Here is a 23,347-nt window from a genome sequence, read left to right as displayed (position 1 = left end):
ATGATTCAGTGTGAAGAAGTATTGAATTTTTAAAAGTGAATTCTTCAATCATTTTAATAAAAATGAAGATGACATCTTTGCATTATGACAAAGGGGACAAATCACACATACAATTTACAAATATATAACCATATTAACAAAACACCCTTTATGTTTCACTCCAACACTTTCTATACTTCTCACATGAAACACCAATGATCCAGAATTTGATCATGCCTTTGATCGTGACTGAAGTTAATCTTCAGGGACACTTTTTTTTTGTAGGAAAACGATTCAACACAGAAAGAAGTGCAAGAAATAATCAATAGTTTCCACATTGCTAAGCATTGCACTTACAAGGTCTCACTGTCAAGTCAATCAAGGTTTGTATCACAATGTGTTCATCCTAACTATGCATGGATGTGTAGAGCAATTTTGTGCACTAAAAATCAACAAATTTTTTTTTATAAAGTTGGAAAGTGTTCACTTTGACCTTTCTCCTATGATCTCATAAGATCACAATAAGTTGAGGTCTCAAATGATTGTACAAAACATTCATAAAACTATCTAGGTCGATCCTTCCACACCAATCTCTACCATAGTACCTCACATCAAGTCAACCTTGAGATATATGACTTTAATATGAATTTATTATAATGAGTCAAATTCATATTTATATATTTTGGTTACATCTATTTTATATCATTAATAAAAGAGAGTATTTTTATAATTGTCATTTTTACATAATCTCTTATACTTTTACTTTTGAAACTGTTTTTTTTTTTATATACCTAGTTGTAATATTTTGTATTATTGTGAGCTTAATTAGAGAAATAAATCAAAAGATAATAAAAAAATGAGATACTAAAAATAAATACTTGAAATTTTTAATTTATTGAAATTGATTATAGTTAAAGAAGATTGAGAAATATTTCCAGTAGATTAAGAAAAATATTTGCAATATTTATTTAAAAAAAATATTTAAAAAAATGGATTTAAATGATAAACACGAAACAATGAAAAATAAAGTATTCCATAAATCATTTAATTCTTTTGGTTCATGGATATAGTATCATTGAAGGCATTTTGAAAAAGTTGTATAGTTATTTGCAGATATTTAAAAAAATTAAAGACGGTGATTTAAATACTTTTTATTATTAATTAACTTTAAAAAAACAGAAAATATTTCTGGTAAAGTAAACTGAAGTTTTCTTATTTTATTTTATATAAATAATTTTTATATTTGTGTATTACAAGTAGTATATTTTTTTTCATAAATTAAATTTAAATTTAACTTCACAATTTCGTAAAGATTAGTTATTTATTTTAAAACAATGTTGAAAAAATCGTATTTTTATGGAAAATAGAGAAATCAATTAAATAATTACAATTATTTTTATATGAATGTTAGGTTGAGTTTATGTGTTCACTCAATTTTAATTTTCAAGATTATATTTGTATATTTTCCAGATATATATTCTAAATGAAACAAAAGAAAAATTCAACAGTCATAATGCACTTTACTTTCTTTCATACAATACATGAGTGCAAGTTTTACTTGATGAACTCTTATCATTTCAATAAAAAGTGTTCTCACTACATTTTAGATTTATGAAATTAAGTTTGTTTTTGTTTGTTTTTTTCGGTTTTAAAATTGGAATTGCATCCGTAATCAAATTATACCAAGAACTATTCTACAAAATAAATGGTTATTTCTTTCCTTAACATATTTCTTGAGTGAGGTTAAGAATGATGTCTTGCTATCATTATTCTTATCCATTACTTTCTAAACAATGTTTATAATTGTCATGTTAAACTATTACTACAAGAAAATCATGAAATAGAAATCAATTTAAAAAAAATAAAATTAGTTATTATAGTGACTAGATTAGAAACTATTTTAGAAACTAAAAAAACTTTTGGTTTCTAAATTAGTCTGTATTATTGTTAAATGATTTTTAAATTGGTATCTAATTAGTTATTGAAGTTTTTGCTACTAAATTTAAAATTTAAATATTGGTAGTTAAAGTCTTGGTAGCTAATTAGATACTAATTAGGAATTATTTAACAATAATATAAACTAATTTAGAAACCAAATTTTTTTTAGTCTATAAAATGATCTCTAATTTAGTTATTATAACAACTAATTATTCTTAATTTCTAAAATTGATTTCTATTTCATGATTTTCTGGTACTGTATTGTCTATTAATCAAAAGTTTGATCCCTCAATTTCTCATGCTTGTATAATTATTGAGAGAAATTATTAATGACATATACTTCAATCTGTAATTTATGATTTCAATCTGTAATTTATGATTTGGTTATTATCAATCAATCAAATAATCAAGGAATAATTAGGTGATGTTTAGAAATTAAATTGCAACTCAATTATTATGACGAATTAGGCATTTATTGTGCATGAACTTAAATATTTTAATGCTAAAAAATTTTCACACAATTTTATTGATATTGACAATCTTTCCATACAAGAATTCTACCTATTAATCTGGAAACAAATAAAAAATAAAATTTAAATATTTTAAGACTAAAAAATCTTCACACCATTCTATTAATATTGACAATCTTTTCATACAAAAAAATTCCACCCATTAATCTCAAAACAAATAAAAAAATAAAACTACTTATAAATTTCATAATTGTATAATTAAAACTCATAATAGTAGGATTTCTAATAATGCTATAATAAATTGTAATAAACAATATAAAATATTGTTTCAGATTCCCAACACTCCTTCTAGCAATTGCTACTGACTCCATGTTTTTGGATGCACAAGGATGTTTACCAATTAGTCTTCCATCTTGAAATATTATAATATAATGACTTCGAATGTGATAATGTTCGTGAAATTTGTCATGAGTTGGTCAATCAGTTAAGCAGTGAAAAAAGGAATACAAAATAAAAAAGAGAAACATAACAAAGGATTAGAGAAAGAGTGTGAATAAAGGAATAAATTGTGTACACAATTGTATTTATACCACACTTTTAGTTGATACATTAATCAATTGTGAAAGAATTATGTCCTTACATTTACTATGATTAAAAAATAATAACTTAAAAACACATAACTTAATTCAATATTATTAATTAATATATATTACAAAAGAGTTGAAAAGACTATGCTTGGGGTATGAGACGACAAAGTCAGAAGACTTGTGTGAAATGACAAAAAACAGTAAATCATAATAAATGTATCTGACAACATTGAAAATGAAGAGTCATTTACCTCCACGCAAACCTAATATGGACTCAACTATCAAGAAAACAATGAGTTAATAAAACTTATACAATGCATTAAACAATAAAACTAATCAAATATCTATTTATGTCATCATTACATAATATGATAAAATATCTTCACAGGATACCAAATAAAGAACTGAAAAGACTTTAGTTGGAGAACGACCAAGTCAGAGCACTTATGAGAAATGAGTAGCGCAATTCAAAAAACACTAAACATGGAAAATGGAACAATTTACCTATGCCTTCTTCTATTAGGAAAAAAAGAATTGTAGATGAGAAATATGATTAAAAAAACACAGAACAAATGCTTGGCATAAAAAAAACTGGAGAAAACAAAACAAAAATTTAAACCGGAATAACATCAATATGAAATGCAGTAAACACAATATAAGCTTATCAAGAATTGTTGATGACCTTTTGGGGATTTTGAGAATGATAGTATTGAGGAATGAAGTGCAGAATCCAATGAATAGTGGAGGTATAAATAGTAAAAAAAAGGCTCCAAAATTCATCATAAATCAAATTTGAAATTCAAAAACCAATACCTTGAAATATGGTTAACCAAAATATTACTTTACTGCAAAACATGTCCATAAAGAAAAAAGCTTGGAAAAAGAAATATCATGAAAAGGAAAAAAAATTTAAAAAAAAAACCTAGAAAAGATGTAACACGATTTAGGAAAAGGACCTACAAATACTAACACTAACACAAGGTAAGCAGAACAGTGTCAGAAAAAGAACATACAAAAAAACCAAATTTGAATTTAGAAATTTTGAAATATTGACAAACCCTAATGACTTCCAAAATGATTAAAAACAAATATTAATCATAAAAAGGAAATCTCTTTGAGACAAAGACTTTGAAGTAATCCAGTTAAACAGTTGATTAATTTACGATAGAACATGTCCATCACAAAAAAACTCGAAAAACGAACCAATCTAAAATCGGAAAGATCTTACCATAAAGAAAATCTTAGAAAAGATGTAACACGGGTTAGGAAGAAGCCTGCGGATGACGCAGTTTTGCTTTCCCAAACATATAAAAAAAAGGCAAAAATCTTTCCTCAATGCAATTGAAGATACTATGCTTGAAGATATGATGAATTCATTACATAAAGAAGGAAACCAGAAAGAAGCTATGAGAGAGTAGAGGTGGCTCTCATAGGAGCGAAAAAGAAGAAAGAGGAAATAGTAACACAGTGAGAGGAAGATGAGATGAGAGAGAGGTTGAAATGAAAAATAAGAAACACCAAAGAGAGAAAGGCGTTGAGAGAAGGTAGAGAAAAAAAAGTGAACATGTGTCCTTCTGAAAGTGTGCCACATGTCACTTTTACTTTTGGTTAAATTGAATTTTGCATTTTCTTTGTCGAATTATTGTGTCTTCACACGTGTAAAAACATTTCCTAGAATAAGGTTGCATTCTAGTATAGATAGATTAAATTTAAGAAAAAAAATAAGAAATAAATAAGTTGTCCAAGAATAAATAATTTTAATTTTTAAAAAATGGTGCTTATATGCATTTCTTCATTACAAGAAAATCATGAAATAGAAACCAATTTTAGAAAAAAAAATAATTAGTTGTTATATAACTAAATTAGAAACCATTTTAGGGACTAAATACATTTTTGGTTTATAAATTAGTTTTTATTATTGTTAAATGGTTTTAAAGTTTTTGCTACCAAATTTATAATTTAAATAATTGGTAGTTAAAACCTTGCTAATTAGATACCAATCTATAAACTATTTAACAATAATATAAATTAATTTAGAAACCATTTTTTTTTAGTTTTTAAAATGATTTGTAATTTATTACTATTGTAACTAATTATTTTGGTATCTAACAATTTGGTTTCTATTTGATTTTTTTTTTAATGGTTACTTACATACATTATTTTTTTAAAAATAATCCGAAATCCTACAAAAACAACTTTCATATTTAGTTTTTTTTTTCTTTCAAAAAGATGTTCAATTTTTTTTTAATTCGTACCTAAAACCGTACACACTAATATGACTTTCATTTTTTTTTTAAATTTTGTTAATAAGTGCAGCTTGCATAAATGACTTTTATTTTTTTAATTGAAGCTGTCTTGGAAACACGATTTTTTTTAATTCTTTTTGTTTTTAAATTTTTTTACGAACTAGAAAATATAATTACTTAATTTGTAATTGAATTTTTTAGTTATTTATTTTTGAAATTATGTATTTAATTATTTGTAATTGAATAGAATTTATATAATTTAAACAAATATTTAGTTAGTTTAAGTAATTCACTAATTTATTTTTGAAATTGTGTATTTAATTATTTGTAATTGAACATAATTTAGGTAATTTATTATTATAATTCAAACAAATATTTAGTTTTTTTTAATAATTAATTAATTTATTATTGTAATTTAAACAACATTTAATAATAATATACTAAAATTGAAAAACAAAAAAAAAATCAGAAATCTTTAATTAATCCTTAACATAACCTCTGTACAAAATAAAATAAATTGAAAGTCTTATTTTGACGTACTATTTCTGATCTGGATTGATCAATTTTCCACGACCCTTGAGAGTTCAAAGGTGTGTATAAAGCAAAAGCGTGTAGACCAATAAAATTTTTCATCTGTATTATATCTTTCCATTTTAAGAAGTTTAGAGTACACAGCACGCATTATGTGCCAAATTGTTCGTTTTATCTTCAATATTAAAACCCATGACGATAATAACTAAGCTTAACTGTTAAAAATAATTATTTGTTTAAAAGAAATCAAAGTGAAAATTTGATAAATTTACATGGAACAAAATAATGGGTTTGAATTTTACAATAATGGGTTCTTATTTATATATATTCTTATTTTCTCATGTTCATGGAAAATGAAAAAACTAGGCGGATTCTGAAACCTTACCCCATTTCCAAGTAGGGCACAAAAGGTGGAAAGAAGAAAGAGTAATTGATGAGTATTGAGTTCAGTAGTGCTGGGAGCAACCCTTTGAAGTTTGCATGACTCTACTCAAACTTTGAAAAGGACATCAAACTTTGTCATGTTAAAACCTCTGGAATGTTCGGTTTTCTTTTGTTAGATATCATATATTCCTCTCTCCACATGATAAGAAGCTAACAAATATTATCATTTAATAGCACAACATATTTCCTATGATTTTGTGTTTTTTTTGCATTTTTCAAGGATAACTTGTCAGCTAAGGAGTAAAGTCAGTCAATGACTTTTTTGCATTATAAATTCATTTCCACAACACAACACATCACCAACACTAAGCTTTTGTCACCACCTTCCCTTCCCATCTTTGTTGCAAACTACAAAGTTAAGTGTTCACCAAAACCAATGGAGATTGTAGGATTCGGTTTTCGTCCCACAGAAGAAGAACTTGTGGACTATTACCTCAAACATAGGTTGCTCGGTGATGATCCACATGTCCACGTCATCCCTGACATTGACCTTTGTGAGGTGGAACCTTGGAACGTACCAAGTAATCATCTCAACATTTAACACTCCATGCATCTTCATGCAACATAATGTGTTCTTTATCTTGCTCTTATCTCTACTTCATTGTTGTTCTTTTTTCTTGTCTGAAACAGTGTTATTAGCACAATCAGCTGTACAATTCGATCTTCCAGAATGGTTTTTCTTCAGTCCTGTTGATTTCAAGTATTCAAATAGTAAAAGGGTTAACAGAACAACCAAGTGTGGCTTCTGGAAACCTACTGGAAAAGATCGTGAGATCAGGAGTTTGGACACAGACACTCTCATTGCCACAAAGAAGACTCTTGTTTACTATAAAGGCCGTGTTTCCCGCGGTGTCAAGTCCAACTGGATTATTCATGAATACCATGCTGTTACCTTTCACGAAAGCCAGGTTGGTATACGTTTTGGAGAATTCTAACACTGAATGGAAATAATCTTTCTTGATTTTTCTTCACTGTTGTATAGCCTTTGACATCCATGGACTAACAAGAGTGAAAAAAGTTAATTGGAGTCTAAGATAATTGAGATTTAGAGTGATGTGATCACCTGTAAAAGTCACCTAAGCTTTTAAAGATATCATTAAACTTGTGTTTTAAGTTTGAGGACTTATATTAAGTTCCAATGATCATGGTAAGGTAAAAGTATTTCTTACATCTCTTCTTTTATATACTATATTTATGATATTAGAAGGTTATTGTTATTGGCTCCTTTGATTGAATCTCTTGTGTTTTTTGGTCATACACACTATTCATGTTCTGTATTCTCCACTTGGTCTTGTCTTCCTTGATGATAGGACTAAACTTCATCAAAAGAAGGACATGGAAGAGCTTATATTGGCTAATAAAAGTGACTTACCACCCTCCTATAACCTCTTTATGGCTTATTTTATTTCAATGACTTTTGCTCAGAAACATATCAAAACAATATCTTTTTTGTGTATTCAAACAAGGTCCTAGATAAAGCTCATGGAATAAGCTCCTATATATGACATACATAAATATTTCGTCCAACCATACGCAAAATTCATTATCAATTTTGTTGGAAATCATCCACTACAGATCAATTTGGTTGGAAATAATTGACTAGAAACAAGTACATCAATTTGGTTGGAAATTATTACTAGAAACAAGTACATTTTAATATAATTACAGACCTCACCTTAACTTGGTTTTACAGACCTCACCTTAACTTGGTTTTATAATGTTGAATTAAGCTTAAAGTTTACTTCTTAATAGTTTTTATTCAAAGACTGAGAACTTCTGCTGTACAATTGTCAGAATTGTGAGAAAGTGAACCTTATTTTTGCAGTATAATGTGAATAGAACTGTTCAGGGAATAAGTTCCAGATTGGAAGCATCAGCCTGATTTGTTTTGGCTTTTCATTTCTGCGAATTGTATGAAATAACAGCTGATTGTCTTCTAACTTTGCAGAGGACTTCTGTTTTATGTCGCCTGATGAAGAAACCTGGACCAACAACTGAAGGTGAAGGTGATACACAGACTAGCGATGAAGGGGAGAGCAGTAGAGTCATGGTTTCTGGCTATGAAAATGAGGCAATAGAAAGGGGGATTCCTTCAGTAAGCTGAAACATCCTTCACAAACAAATTTACACTCAGTCATGTGAAATATGCTGAGAATTGATACTTGTGTGTGTATTTTCAGAGAGGTACTTCTGCTGGAATAGAGACGACCTTTCAGCCTATGCATCAAACATATAATTACTTCCCCCCACTGCAACAGTCTCCAATTGGCATTGACCAAGAGGAATCTTCTCTTCCACACTCCCCATTTTACAGTTCCCATTTTAGAAATGAATCCAACAATATGCAGATTCCATTTGAAACTACCCAGGAGGAGGAGCAATTCCTGAGTTCTATTTGGGTTGATGAGAGAGAACTTGGATACCAGATGCCATCAATCTTCTGATGACAATACAAAAGGTTCTTTCATCTATATGGAGACAACTTCATCAAGCCAACAAAGCCTATTTCCACAATTATTATATCTTGTCAATGTAGTTATATGGATTTTTCTGTGTGTATTACTACGTTAGTTGTGTGAAGGAATGGTGTGAGTACTACCACAGTTTCTTTTCATGTAGTGTGACTACATGGAAAACTCTGTTTTAAGAATTTCATAATTATAAGATAGTTAAGATATAGTTCACATGTATTTTGCATTGATGCAGGCTCACTTAGGACAAATTCCAAAGCTTCATTTATTTATGTAAATTTAAGAATATCTGATATAATCTGTCAAACAGGCTGACATAGATTATGCACATTATGCAACATTTAAGTGGTATCTTCATATGCTCTGACAAAAAAAAAATTAAATTACACACAGACCATTGAGATTGCAAGTATTGAACTAATGACTATGAAATGGCACCACCTTCTGCTTTAGATGTTTCGTTATGACATGAAAGGTGCTGTAAGTTGCATCATTTTAGGACAATTTGAATTATTAAAGTAGCAGAAGAGAAGATTCTCTAGCTGAATATTGTATGTTCTGTGAATGTCACACAGCAAGTCAGATGAAGGAAACCTTCCAACTCCACTTCTCTTTCCTTTCAAGAACAGAACATCTGACATAACCATCCACATACTGCTATAGAAGGGAAAAATGGTGAGAATTAGTGGAAGATTACGTTGCCTGAACTGAAAATCTCTTGCCTGTATGGAAGACACTACTTTGGAGACTTTGGAGTGTAGGAAGGAAGCATCCTTTTTTTAAGGATCCCATTTTGTATTTTATGCCTGTTTGTTTCAGATTTTGGTAGGTAGGATTGGTTTTGAAAAAGAAAATGATTTTGAATTGTTGAAGGTGATTGGCATATATCTAAAAATTCATCAGTCCCGAATTTTATATTAGAACTATGCATGAGTTGTGAAATTGATTCTCAATGTAAACTTGTGACCAGTATTAGTAAATGGAATCATCTTTGAACAGACTTTCAATCACCGGAAAACAATCCCTGGCCATTTTTTTTTTCTGTCAAGAGAACATTTTGATCAGTAACATGAAATGCCTAAGCATAATGTAGAAATCTAAATTCTCAGGTCAATATTTCCTTTGAACATGTGAGTTTAGTAGCATACAAACACCAACAACTCAAATTTTTTTATACGAAGGAGAAAGGAAAGGCACTCCTGTAACAGTGCTCCATTTCCACCTGCTAAAAGGTAAACACAACTAAGATTTGAAGAAGAGTGAAATCAATTTATAACATTAAACACTGATGTTACCCTCACAGATTGTATTGTGTTTTGGTAGACACTTCAAAGACTAATAAAATATAGTGATAAAATCAAATTGGTACAACTCTAAACTTAATTACCATCAACTCTAAACTTAATTATCATCTCAATTGTTATAATGTTTTTTCTAGGAGTCAAATCCTCATTCAATCCTTAGTGCAGATCCTTGCAACACATGAAAGAGGCATAGCAGTATAACTCCTAACAGTGTAGTGGTATCTTAGCATAAACTGTAATCTTGTGCTCATAAAACAGTTTATCCTTTGACAGAAAGAGTTTCCAAATTTTAAGGGGACAAAAACTAGTGGGGAGCATAACAAACCAACACTATACAAACGCCTTAAAGACATGGTGGGGCAACAAAGAGAATTGACTCAAAGATTCGATACTCTGTTACAAGGACGTTGAGTGAAGGTACAACGAGTTCATAACTTGAAATGGTAAACTTGGGAAGCAAGTCTCACTGTTTCATAAATTCATATTACCAACTTCAGAACTGTTAACCAATTTCTTTCTGGAACCTTCATAGGAAAGTTCATTTCCACCAAATATCACCATAGATTGAAAAATAAAGTCTAATCAATAGTTAATTTTAAAGAGTGTAAACATTTTAGAATTTAGATTATTTAAAAAATAATTACATCTATAAGCAGTTATTGTTATAATCTAAATCAAAAGTAATAAAAAAATAAATTTTGAATAGTAAATTGCATAAAAAAGGTAAGAACTTGTTGAGGGGAAAGCTGAATATAAAAAGCCATTTAGCAGATACTGAAAAAGCTCAGGAGGGAAAAGAATAATGGAGGAGATAACATCAAACGGTGGAGTTCAATATTAGTACTTGAAATCTTAAAAAGTATATCTACCTTTGGAGTCATGTTATCGATTAGTAGTGGAGGGCATAACAAACCTCCAAAATAAAGCAAAGGATGCATCAAAATTCAGTAACCAATATTCTTGAAAGAACATTGAAATGGTGGGCCATGGAAGAAACTTGGGAACCAAGGCTTAAGTAAGAAACTACAAATAAAAATAATTATTTATTAAAGTTTCTACTTTTAAGTTTAACTGGAAGTAAAAAGTTTGTCATTACTTATATATTATACTAACAAATTTTTTTTTATCATAAATTTAACCTAATTTGGATAAATTCAATGAAATTAATATTAAATCTAACTCAATTTTATAAAATTAATTTATAAATAAGACTAAGTCAATTTTATAAAATTAACTTATAAATAAAACTTATGAAATATTTTTATCGAAAATTTTTAAGATTGCTTTTCTAAACTTCAGAATAGCCAAATAATCTTTGTACTTTAAATTAATTAGTTTGAAAGCCATTGATCGTGATGATGGAGACTCGTAACAGATTACATCCCTATCGAATGAAAAAATATGTTAAATACATTTTTGTCCATTTCGTAGAAAGTGGTGTGGGTTGTGAGGAAAAAATTCTCATTCTCACGCGGTATTAGTACAATACAATCACTGTATTTATTACTGTATCTATATTACTTGCATATGTTAATTATTTTTATAGTTATATTATGAACTTTTTATAAAGATTGCAAATAATCTTATTATAATGCATTTTCCAACGACAACTTCTTCACTAAGGAGTCAAGTCAAGGAATATGGCACTATAAATTCAGTTCCATAACACAACAAAAACACAAACACTGAAAACACTCGCTTGCTTTCTTCATTTTCTTTTGTTTCATCGTCTTTCTCTCTTTCTTTCTTGTTAACTGCAAACACAACTGAAGTCAAGTGTTCACCAAAACCAATGAAGATTGTAGGATTTGGTTTTCGTCCCACAGAAGTAGAACTTGTAGACTTTTACCTCAAACTCAAGTTGCTTGATGATCCCCGTGCCCACGTCATGACTGAGATAGATCTTTGCAATGTGGCACCTTGGGAAGTACCAGGTAATAATCTAAAACTAAGCATGGATTTTGATCAAATCAACGCTGTCCTTTTTCTTGCTCTGATCTTTACTTCAATTTTGTCTGATTCTTTTATTGTTTCAATTAGTGATGTTAGCAAAATCAGTAATACCATTCAGTGACCGAGAATGGTTTTTCTTCAGTCCTGTTGATTTCAAGTACTCAAATAGTAAAAGGGTTAACCGGAGAACCAAGAGTGGCTTCTGGAAACCCACTGGAAAAGACCGTAAGATTAGGACCTGGGACACCACCACTGTCATTGGGACCAAGAAGACACTTGTTTTCTGCATTGGTCGTGCTTCCAAAGGTGTCAAGGCCAAGTGGGTTATTCACGAATATCATGCTCTTAATGCTCTTACCTTTCATAAAAACCAGGTTTGTATTTCTTTTTTTAAGAAATTTTTAACTCTGCTGATCTTTGTACTAAACTATGGTGTGTAGTAGGAGTGTAAATTAGCACTGGATGTGTTTAATTGAGTCTTCTATCTAAGAACACTCACAATTCATCATTATTTCTCACCGAACACTGTCAATTTCTTCTGCACACGTTTGCTTCATTTGTCTTGGCCTTATACTTTTGTAAATTGCGCCAAATGAATTCTGACTATTCTCCAATTTTTGCAGAAGGATTTTGTTTTATGCCGCTTGATAAAGAAACCTGGGAAAACAACTGAAGGAGGAACTGATGCATTGATTTGTGATGAAGGTGAATCCAGTAGAAGCGTGGTTTCTGATTGTGAAAATCAGGCAATAGCAGGACTTCCATCTGTAAGCTGAAGCATCTTTCATGAACATATATACACTGTGCCATGTAAAACATGCCGAGACTTGATACTTCCTTTGTAATTATATTCAGGGAGGAACTTATACCGGAATGGAAACAGTCTGTGAGGCAACACATCAGGCAGATAAATCCATCTCCCCAAAAGAACCCCCCCTAATTGATATTGAGCAGGATGAAGCATCTTCTTCAAACTTTGCATCTATCAATGCCTATTTTAGAAATGAAAACAACATTATGCAGATTCCATCTGAAACTACCCAGATTCCATCTGAAACTAAGCAGATTCCATCTGAAACTATTCAGATGGAATCTGAAACCAAGCAGATTCCATCTTCTGAAACTATTCCGAAGGATGTCTTGAATTCATTGAATTCATTTTTATTTAACGAGGTTGTCCTGAATCTATTTATAGTTTATGAGAGTTTAGTTATTGATGAAGAAGCTTTAGTTTATGAGAGTTTAGTTATTGACGAAGAAGCTATGCAGGTTCCATGTGAAGTTACGGAGACTCTATCTGAAGATATGCAGGGTGTATTAACCGAAACTATGCAAGCTATGCAAGCTCTATTATCTGAAGCTAAGCAGGCTCCATTATTTGAAGCTACGCAGCCTCCATATGATACTACGCAGATTTCATCTGAAACTACGCAAACTCCTTATATGCAGGTTCCATTTGAAACTCCGCAAACTCCATCTGAAACTAGTTCTTTTAACCATTCCACTCAATCAAAGTCATTGAAAAGGGCATATTGCGAAAGCCCTTACATAGATGCAGAAGTCTTCCCTAAACTGGTAAATATATATATGCAGAGTCCATATAATATTGAGGAGTTTTATCTCCTTTCGTTTCTGAACTTTCATGTTGGTTTAATAAGATAAGATTGCAGTGTGCATTATGGTGTTTCGAATTTTGTCAGATTTTTTGCAATGTATAGGGATTTTCTCCAGTAGGTTCTTAAAAGATACTCAAGTGAATTGTCTGGTTTGAGTTGGCTTTGATGTTTTGGTGTGATTCATGATCGATTGATGGGTATTTATTGAGACTGTAAAAAAAGGCAATCTACTTATATACCTATTTTTTCCTTTCCTTGCATCTCTTCCCCTGCATAGACCCTAGGACTACACTTTTTCTCGAGATTGTGATATTTTTTATATTTGTTTTGAGCACTTCAAGAATTGAATTCATCTGTTTTCTTTTGAAATCATTGCAGGATGCTAATATTGGAGATATTTCAATTATGTATACTAAATATCTTAATTCAGATGAATACTATTCATCAAAAAGGTTTAAAACATCATACGATGTTGCACTTGGTGACACATGTCTTCTATTTTCTAACCAAGAAGCAAATCAAGAGAAACAAGAAAGTATATTTCAAGATGATTTCTGGGGAGAGGAGACATCCTCATGTGACTCTACAACAAGTAAACCTTTGGAGATCAATTGTTTTTAAATTTCTAGTTTTCCTTGCATTTTGAGGTCATGGGAAGATCAGTAAGTATCATTCAAGACCAAACAACGTCATATGATGGGAATTAAGAACTTAGTTCCATTAGTGGATTCGTGGCACTTAATTATAGGAGTATATGTTATTAAAATAACTTGCTCTATAGTAGCCAATTTATTAGAAATCGCATAATGACAATTATGCATTAAAATTTAGAAGTATATATGATAGCAAATCAATTACAAAGTATCAGAAACTGCATGATGTTTATATTTAAGATAGTAGATTCTGTAACTAGGAAGTTTGTGTGGTTATTTGCAGTTTCTGGACAGAGTACATTTTGTAGTATTTTGTCTATGATAGCAAGTGTATTTCTGAATCGATGTGTTATATGTGATTTTAGTATTTAATAATATATTTTATTAGTTTTTGGAATTCATGAAGAACACAGATGTCTTCCCAAATTAACTTAACAGGGGATTGGCTAGACAACTACTTCATTTTTATCATGCTCAGTTAATCTTTGTTTTTCTGAAGCAAGGATGGTTTATTTTGGATCATAAATAATGCTCTAGGACTTTAGGGAAATATTTAAATTCAGCATGCAAATGCCATAAAAGATTCCCTTTCTTAAGGACCCCATTTTGTATTTGGAATCAAGCTTGAGCAGATTTACTATGACCAACATTAATGAATCCTGCCTGGTTTTTTTGTGTAAGGGTAGAAAGTTTTGTAAAGATTGGAGTTGAATAAGAAATACCCAACCAGAATATAGAAATCATTATTCAGGTTACTCTCATGCAACTCTAACAAGGCATGCATACACACACTTGTTAATGGCATGAATGAGAAGGAAAAGCCATTAGAGTAGAAGAAGACTTGAAAACCAACCTTACTGCATTTACACCTGCTAAAAGGAAAAGAAAAATTATGATGTGAAGAAGAGTGAAACCAATCTATAAACATTAGAAACACATCTCATCATCATTGTCTCCATTTCTTTTGTCCTGGGAATGCTTGCAAGTTGCAACATAGCAAGTATTGATCTTACCACCAGGAGTCCGGTAAGATCTTTGAGTCTTTCACTATTCTATCTGTCCATTGTATGCATTTTTAGATCATATTCATTTCAGTTGTGAAACACATTGTCTCATAAGCATACTCCTATGAGCTTGTCAGTGCATGTTTGTGAATGTTGTACACAAATTTGAAACAAATTTAAACTCTAGCTTGTAATTGATAAGCCTTTCTACTTGAAGACTCCTTTGCCAGTGAAATTGCTAAAGCATGAAAACATTCCAGACACTACATCATCAGCATTTGCTGAATAGAAAACCTGGTCATGTCAACAGTTCAAGCATTACATGATATTGTTAACTAAAATTGAAGTAAACTAAGAGAAAAAGGAAAGGGTTCACTTGGAGACTTCCTTGGTGAAAAAAAAAATCAACCATGGTTTTTCTTTCACCTGAAATTGTACTTGGTCTTGCCACTTTTCAGTTTAAATCTTGTTTCATACTCATGAATTGTGCTACATAAATTGAAATTAACAAACAAAATTAAAACAAAAAATGGGGTGAGAGAGGCTCGAACTCTCGACCTCAGGATCACTCAACTAAGCTATGAGACCTACGCGCTAGCCAACTGCGCCACCACCCCTTCTTGTTTAACAAAAATATTAAATATTTATATACACATATTTTATATTTATATAATACCATTCAGTTTTAGTAATAAAATGTTGAACCATTAAAATCAATTGATTCGGTTTAAGTTAGATCTAATAATCTCATTTCTCATAATACAGATTTTTAATTAATGGTGTGTTAGTTTAAAATATATTAATAATCAAATCAATAATAAGGTATGTTGAATTTAAGTCAAACTAATTAATTACTTCAGTTTAATTCTTGTATTTTCTTTTAAGTAAATTTATTTACTTAAAACACCGTTCATAAATACTAATCTCAAAGGTGTACATTACAACAAGGCAACTATTTTTTTTTTTTTTAATTGAAGTACCCTTCGTAACAAGGGAAATTTGACAATCCATAGAATTAGAGGGTACATTTCAGTTTGTGTGTGTGGATTTGTTTCTTTGTTCAATTAACAAAAAAATGGCATAAAAGAGAGGTGCCAAAATCATTCACCAAGTTGATCCATTTGCAAATCCCTGGCTAAAAAGGCCCTTCATTACTAATTGCCCCAACAAATATAGATTAATTACTTTTTGCACACCGTCTCTTCCTACACTTTTGGAGGGTTGTTCGAAAGCTCTAAAATATTTATACTTTAAATATTTGGTTGGTGCAATTTGAAAATATATTTTAAATTGTGTAATGTATTTTTAGATTTTTGAATTACATAATTCAAAAATATATTTTACAAAGTATATTGTGATAACGTTTATCAATGGTGTAACTTCAAATACATTTAAAATTTTAAAATGTATTTAGATTGTACAATTTAAATTTTTCATCCCAATCAGATTAGATAATTAAAATATGTTTCATCTGTAAATAATTTGAAATTTTTTCGTATCTATGAAATTGTAGAGGAAATAAACTCAAGTTCTTTTAGTCTTTTTCTAGTTTAGGTTATGAGTTTAAAGAATATGTATATGTATTAAATCAACCAATATTCAACTTATGATCGCATATGAGATTGAAATATTCCCTACAATCCACATCATAAATTGGGTTAATGAAAAAATAAGGTTCAAAGTGAAGGTTGCAATATGCATGTTGGACTAACAAAAATTAGTAGACAGATTAATAACATATTAACATACGCTTTTAAAAAAATAAATGAAAAATATAATTGTGAAGTCCAATCATTCATAAGAAAGTTGGGGTAAGTAATATTATGGGTTTAAGAACCTTGTAAAATATTATTAGTTTCAAAATCTCAATAAGATACCATGAATTTCAAAATTTTCATAAAATGACTTCCGTTTGAAATAACCTTCAACCCCAATTTCCATCTCTAACCGTCCTCCTAACTTTTCTCTTACACCGTAGACACACTGCTCAATGGTCGTTGCCGACAGTCTTAGCAAGGAATTACAATTTAGTCACACTTATGTGTATTATATATATCTAAGGAGAAGAAACACTAAACAAGGCACCATCTTCTTGTTACTCTAATATTGCTTCTTCCATCACCTTACTACCTCAACTTGGATAATAAGTCACTGTTACCTAGCTCGACAACAACTAGTGTTTATCATTGCTTTATAAATTTCAAATAATTGCATTATCTGTCAAATGTGTGCTTCAAATCCATGTGTGTTCTTGGCTAAAGATTGTTAGAACGTATTGAGAGTAGAAATTAACTTTCTTACTTCTCACTTTCATAATGAATTAATTATTATATGCATTTTAAATAAAGGCCTTAATTTAAAATATTTCAAAAATATGAAAATTAAATATTAATAATTATAAATAAAACTAAAATTGCACATAAAGTATACGTACATCAAAAGTTAAAACAAAATAAGTCAAGTTTTTTTTATGTATGAGTTCATAACAAAAAAAAACTAGGAATTATATAAACCAACTACCATCAATCGTAAGAAATATGCAAATACTGTTGAAATACTTATTATCCAAGATTAATTGTTGAAATATTTATTATCCAAAGTTATTTTGCTGAGTTTTTAAAATAAATTTTTTTTTGAAACTTTAGAAAACTTATTTGTAATGTAAAGTTACACTTTTAAATTTTTAGAGAATGCAGTTATAAAATATATTAAAACTATAGAATTTTTAATTATTTATTTATAAATAGATTTAATTATATTTATTTATTGAAGTTTGAAAAATATGAAGTGTTTTATTGAGGTTGTACAATAAATCTTTGAAATATAATGAAGGATAAAAAAACCTTTGTTATTTTTTTGAAATTTTAGAATAAACTTTTGAAACTTAGCAAAGGTTAAATAGACTTCCCTTAATTTGTTGAGATTGTAGAATAAACCTTTGGAACTTACTGACAGTTAAAATCTTCGTTATTTTGTTGAGGTTTTAGAACAAACATTTGGAATTTAACGAAGTTTAAAAAACCTTCATTGTTTTGTTGAGGTTTTAGAATAAACCTTAGTAATTTAACGAAGGTTAAAAAAACCTTCATTATTTTGCTGAGGTTTTAAAATAAACCTTTGGAATTTAATGAAGGTTAAATAAACATTTGTTGTTTTGTTGAGGTTTTAAAATAAACCTTTAAAATATAATGAAGATTAAAAAAATCTTTTTTATTTTGCTGAAGTTTTAGAATGATCTTTGAAACTTAACAAATGTTAAAAAAACTTTTGTTAATTAAACCGATTCCAAGAGTTATATTAACATCTGCTAAATAACCTTCGTTAAAACCTTTTTTTTTTTTATTGTAGTGAGTTACCTTGAAGAATAAGTTCCTAGACTTTATGTCAATTCAAAGATGTTTATGGATGAGGGTGAATGGGTATGGAGATTCATTTGGAAGAGACCATGGTTTCAATGAGAGAAAATAATGGTTGAAAAAATATTTATCATGATGATAAGAGCTGTCCAATTTCATAGTGATAGAACAGATGAAAGGGTGTGGGGGAGTAGATGACTTGGGACTATTCATAATCAAATCTGGGTACAAGACAATTGCAAATAATCAAACAGATGAGGAGAAAGAAGAATACACTAAACTATGGAATTCTAGATTTTTTTATCAGCAATAAAAAATAAATAAATAGGATTCACTTCAGGGTGGTCCAACCCTTATACATAAAGAGCTAGCGCCTTACCAACCTTCAACCAAGGAACACCTTTCAACTTAAATAAAGAACACATTTTTTTGGTTTTTTGACCATGATGGGGTTATTTTTTTTGTTTTTACCAAAATGGGGTCCGTTTAAAAAAAAATACAAATTTAGGCAACTCGTGCCTAATTGGGACGACTTCTGTATGACAAGGCAGAAGTTGTCCAAGTTGGCACGACTTGCTTAAATTTATAATTTTTTTAAAACGGACCCCATTTTAGTAAAAAACAAAAAAAAGTAACCCATCATAGTAAAAAAAAAACTCCTTTTTTTCTTCTAGAGTAGTTGAATCTGTTCCTTGATTTAAAATATCTAGGATGTTGCGGATACTGTTGCCATCTGCACGATGCACTTCAAATGTCCTAAACCCTATAATCAAATTGTGCTAATGGAACAAATGCAGTTTCAGATAATTGTGCAACACCTGTTTCTGGACTAGTAGGAACCAATTATGAAGGAGGTTGTTCTTCTAAATTTGGGCAGTTCGGCAAAGGAATTTTAATTTTATTGTTTGTTGATGTAATGAGATGCATGAACACTCATATATGTAATAAGGACTATCTAAAGCTGGTTGGGGATTTTAATATCAGTTTTGTATGCAACCTAGTTTTTTTAGTATTGGACTTAAATAATACTTTTTTTTAAGAAGGTTAAAACACATTAAATTTATTTTATTTATTAATTCTTTATTGTTGATAAAAAGATGTTAAGTTTTAGTTTGTCCATTTAATTAATGAATTCTTTTTTATCATTTATTTTATAATGTTAAATATCTACTACAAGAAAATCATTAAATAAAAACTAATTTTAGAGACAAAAAAATAATTAGTTACGATTAAATTAGAGACTATTTTATAAAGTAAAAAAAATTATTGGTATGTAAAGTAGTTTTTATTATTAATAAAAAAATTTAAAATGGTTTCTAAATTGGTATCTAACCATTAACTACCAGTTTTAACTATTTATTATATTATATTCTAAATCGGTCTTCATTAATCTTTTAGATACCAATTTAAAATATAAAATAATAGTCGCTAAAATTTAAGTAGCTAATTTAGATTCAAATTTAAAAATTATTTTATAAATATAATTTTTTTTATTAGCAAACTTTAGATATGAATAATTTGTTAGTCTCTAAATTAATATCTAATTTAGTTAATACAATAAATAATTATTTTTATCTCAAAACTTGGTTACTATTTAATGATTTTTTTTAGTCATCTATACATTTTGTTAATAACTTGTTTATAATAAAACGTTTAGTTGATTATTTTTAATAATATTTCTTTTAGTAACCATTTTTTTTCTATAAATTTTATATGTAAAACTTTTAAGAATCCCCTAAATTTATATAAATTATTTTTTATGAAAAATATGACAAAATATTTGAAATATTAACAATAATTTATAATAAAAGTTATTCACTAGATAATATCTCTCTCTCTCTTTATATATATATATATATATATATATATAAATAAGTAGATATTTTTTTAAAATTTGAAATACAGTTATTTTAAAATTCATTATTTAAAATATAAACTCAAATGAAAAAATCCATCTTAAAGTATAATACAAATAAAATAATTCACAAAATATTAATAATTTAAAAAAAAAAAAAGTTAGATAAATTATACCATTAAGTATAAATTTAAATAAAATTAATCTCTCTAAAATTACTTTATTTACATAAAAATATAAATAAAAACACAAATTTATATTTAAATTTAAAATAAATATAAATTTTTAATATTTTCCTGACTAAAAACGTTACTTTAGTTGGTTTTAAAATTTATAATGAAACTTTACAATGATTTTTTAATATCTAAAATTCCATTAAGCTTTTTACATATAATTTTGTTTATTTTAAATATAAAATCATCTTTATAAACATGCAATTTGCATTTAACATTGAAATTTTGTTTACTTAATAATGAAATGGATCTTATTTTACAAGAATAATTATAGAAACATTTTTAACAGAATCGATATGTTGTATAGATATAATCATCGATATATAAAGTTAATTTAACATATTTAAATTAAAAAGTATGTTTAATTACTAGCCTATATATAAAAAGAACCCCAAAATAGTTTTATTTATTTTATTTTAAATTGTTATTCACCAATTATAATATTTTTATCAATTTTATTTTTTACAAAACATAAATCTATAATCAAATTCTAAACTATCATTTAATTCTTTAATATTTATAACTACCATGATACTTCTACATATACTCTCTTAATAAACAAATAATTAAAATATTTATATCCCTTTCATTATCCTGAAATATATGTTTTATATTCATTATGAATTTTATTGGACAAGAATTTCATCAAATATTTAATTGCAGAATAAGTTTATGGCTCAATAAAAAAAAACAAAATTGCTTTTATATAAGTCATTACACAAAGTGATCACTTTACCCTAATTTGACAAAGGATTGTTAACTTTTACAGCATTTTTATAATAAACTAACTTATAATTGATAAAATAAAATAAAAATAATATAAATTGTTATTTTCTCAAATTAAACAAGTGATGAAATTTGAAACATCATTTTTTGAATTTTCCTTTGAGAAAATACAGAAGGAATAATTCCAATTAAAGTCCAACTAAATAACTTGTTTCTTCTTTGTGGTGAGTGAATGACACATTGCATTATGGTTGCTCATCAATATATTTTTTCAGCCAAATTGTGGTTGCCATTCATACTCGTCCCCTCATATAAAACCACTTACTTCAAGTCAACCATGCATTGCTTTGCACCTCTATTCTCCCACCATAAAACACTCTAACAAAGTGAAAACTCCTTATCTATAACACTGCAAATTTCTCATTAAACCCTTATTATATACTTCATTAACTATAGTGTGTGTAACAATTTTCAATGTATTTTCAGATCATTTTGAGTATCATGATTAGTTTCCACATTTGTTAATCTGTCTCACTCTGAGGATATGCTGAGTATTGATTTTCCCACTACACAAAGTTGCAGTGCCACCCCAAGAGAAGAATAATATATACACTTTGGATCAGACTTCTCGATCAGAATGCTTGAGTTGAGGAATATATATATGAAATTGAAAAGTTGTAGAAGTATATAGAGGGTTCTAAATTTTGCTTTTCCATAATTTTGTTCTCCCTGCCGTACAGTTTTTGCTTCCAACATTGTTCTGTCTCATCAAGCATTAGTGCATTACCTAACTAGAAAACGTCATTTACGAGAGTTACAATTTCCACATGCACCTGTTCCATAATAGTACTAATTGTCATTCACACCGAAGTATGTATGTATACGCATGCACTGCAATCGAGAGCCACGATTCTGAGACCACATCCCAAAGTAACAACATGGGTGCCACTAAAGAAACTTCGTACACATTACATTCTCTTGTTCCTTTCAAATTTGGTGCAATAAAACGAAAACAGACAAAAGGAAAGAACAAGACATGTGGAAGCCTAGCTAGCCAAACCCTTCTTACAATCATGTAATGTTAAATAACTTGAAACTTTCCACCTATCTGCTTTAGCTTACGTTTTGAGAAAGCAGCAATTGTTGACTATCTTCAAACTGGAAGTGACATTTCTTATGCCTTTGTCCAAAGATGTTTTAATAAATTTCTCTTTGCCTATAAAAAAAACTTGTCCAATCCATACATATAAAAAGCTTCACAGTCTGTCTTATGTTTGCTGATGAAAAAAAAAACAATCTGTCTTATGTTTATGTATGTTGTTATATTATTGTTGATGAAAAAAAATGATGTGTTGCTACTATTACACAATTTTTAAGTAAAGCAAAACCTAACGTGAACAAAACAAATGTCACGAACCATATTGATGAAAAAGCTTATGCTAATTATTTGTTTTGATATTGAAAAGTAAGGAAAAGGGATAAGGTGTGTGCATATATAGATGGATCCAAATCTAACTGTGACTGGTAAAGATGATTTGAATAATGGTTTGGTTTCGTTATGTTGGGTTCTTTTATTTTCTTGGCCACCCCTTATTCTCTCTCTGGTCCTCTCTATCTCCTTTTTTGGGCTGCATGGTCCTCAATCGAAATCAATGTGCATGCATCTGATCTGTTAACTTATCATCTTGGGAAACATGGAAAGCCCCAGCAGAAACTTATACCCAAAGGATCTGTCACTTTTCGGGTTCACTTAGTCCTGGACACTCCCATGATCTTCACCCTCACTCTCTCTCTCTCTGGTCCTGCACCACCATCCCATCTTCTTTCAAACACAAAAAGATTTTCTCAAGATTTTTCCCTTTTCTTATTATGATGCCTTTGTCCTTAGGTTATTAATTCATTATCACATCTCAGTGTTCATTATAGCTTGTTAATATCTTCATCACAGGCTTCATGTCACCATCATGCTTAATGCAGATTT

The 23,347-nt window shown here is 29.0% G+C and overlaps 2 protein-coding genes and 1 non-coding gene across 5 annotated transcripts; 2 read left to right on the top strand and 1 right to left on the bottom strand.

The window, feature by feature from the left end:
• The first annotated feature begins 6,499 nt into the window (after positions 1–6,499).
• Positions 6,500–8,879, top strand: LOC137819619 (protein NTM1-like 9). Of its 2 annotated transcripts, none has more exons than XM_068623520.1 (4): positions 6,500–6,716; positions 6,826–7,103; positions 8,144–8,266; positions 8,376–8,879. In XM_068623520.1, exons 1-4 carry the CDS (start codon positions 6,572–6,574, stop codon positions 8,637–8,639), a joined length of 810 nt encoding a protein of 269 aa, XP_068479621.1. In that variant the 5' UTR covers positions 6,500–6,571; the 3' UTR covers positions 8,640–8,879. The 2 variants fall into 2 exon arrangements, with proteins under 2 accessions (XP_068479621.1, XP_068479620.1); XM_068623519.1 differs by having other exon boundaries at positions 8,144–8,290.
• Positions 8,880–11,638: 2,759 nt separating this feature from the next.
• Positions 11,639–14,589, top strand: LOC137818979 (NAC domain-containing protein JA2L-like). 2 transcript variants are annotated; one of them, XM_068622652.1, is made up of 6 exons: positions 11,639–11,904; positions 12,011–12,297; positions 12,547–12,690; positions 12,779–13,096; positions 13,193–13,498; positions 13,918–14,589. In XM_068622652.1, the coding sequence occupies exons 1-6, from the start codon at positions 11,763–11,765 to the stop codon at positions 14,158–14,160; spliced, it is 1,440 nt and encodes a 479-aa protein (XP_068478753.1). In that variant the 5' UTR covers positions 11,639–11,762; the 3' UTR covers positions 14,161–14,589. The 2 variants fall into 2 exon arrangements, with proteins under 2 accessions (XP_068478753.1, XP_068478752.1); XM_068622651.1 differs by having other exon boundaries at positions 12,779–13,498.
• Positions 14,590–15,726: 1,137 nt separating this feature from the next.
• On the bottom strand, positions 15,727–15,813 carry TRNAM-CAU (transfer RNA methionine (anticodon CAU)). The gene is given in 2 exon segments: positions 15,727–15,762; positions 15,776–15,813. It is a non-coding gene; the product is annotated as a tRNA-Met (tRNA).
• Between the last annotated feature and the right edge of the window lie 7,534 nt (positions 15,814–23,347).

The sequence above is a fragment of the Phaseolus vulgaris genome, chromosome 10 (assembly GCF_000499845.2).
Source record: "Phaseolus vulgaris cultivar G19833 chromosome 10, P. vulgaris v2.0, whole genome shotgun sequence".
Lineage (NCBI taxonomy): Eukaryota > Viridiplantae > Streptophyta > Magnoliopsida > Fabales > Fabaceae > Phaseolus > Phaseolus vulgaris.
The sequence above is the reverse complement of the archived record's forward strand: the minus strand, read 5'-3'. Positions and strand labels throughout refer to the sequence as shown.

Bases quoted from the DNA above. Each gene is read 5' to 3' on its own strand.
- LOC137818979 (XM_068622651.1), top strand. From the start codon at position 11,763: ATGAAGATTGTAGGATTTGGTTTTCGTCCCACAGAAGTAGAACTTGTA. The intron at 12,298-12,546 runs GTTTGTATTTCT...CAATTTTTGCAG, and splicing joins TTACCTTTCATAAAAACCAG to AAGGATTTTGTTTTATGCCG. The intron at 12,691-12,778 runs GTAAGCTGAAGC...AATTATATTCAG, and splicing joins CAATAGCAGGACTTCCATCT to GGAGGAACTTATACCGGAAT.
- LOC137819619 (XM_068623519.1), top strand. From the start codon at position 6,572: ATGGAGATTGTAGGATTCGGTTTTCGTCCCACAGAAGAAGAACTTGTG. The intron at 7,104-8,143 runs GTTGGTATACGT...CTAACTTTGCAG, and splicing joins TTACCTTTCACGAAAGCCAG to AGGACTTCTGTTTTATGTCG. The intron at 8,291-8,375 runs GTAAGCTGAAAC...GTGTATTTTCAG, and splicing joins TAGAAAGGGGGATTCCTTCA to AGAGGTACTTCTGCTGGAAT.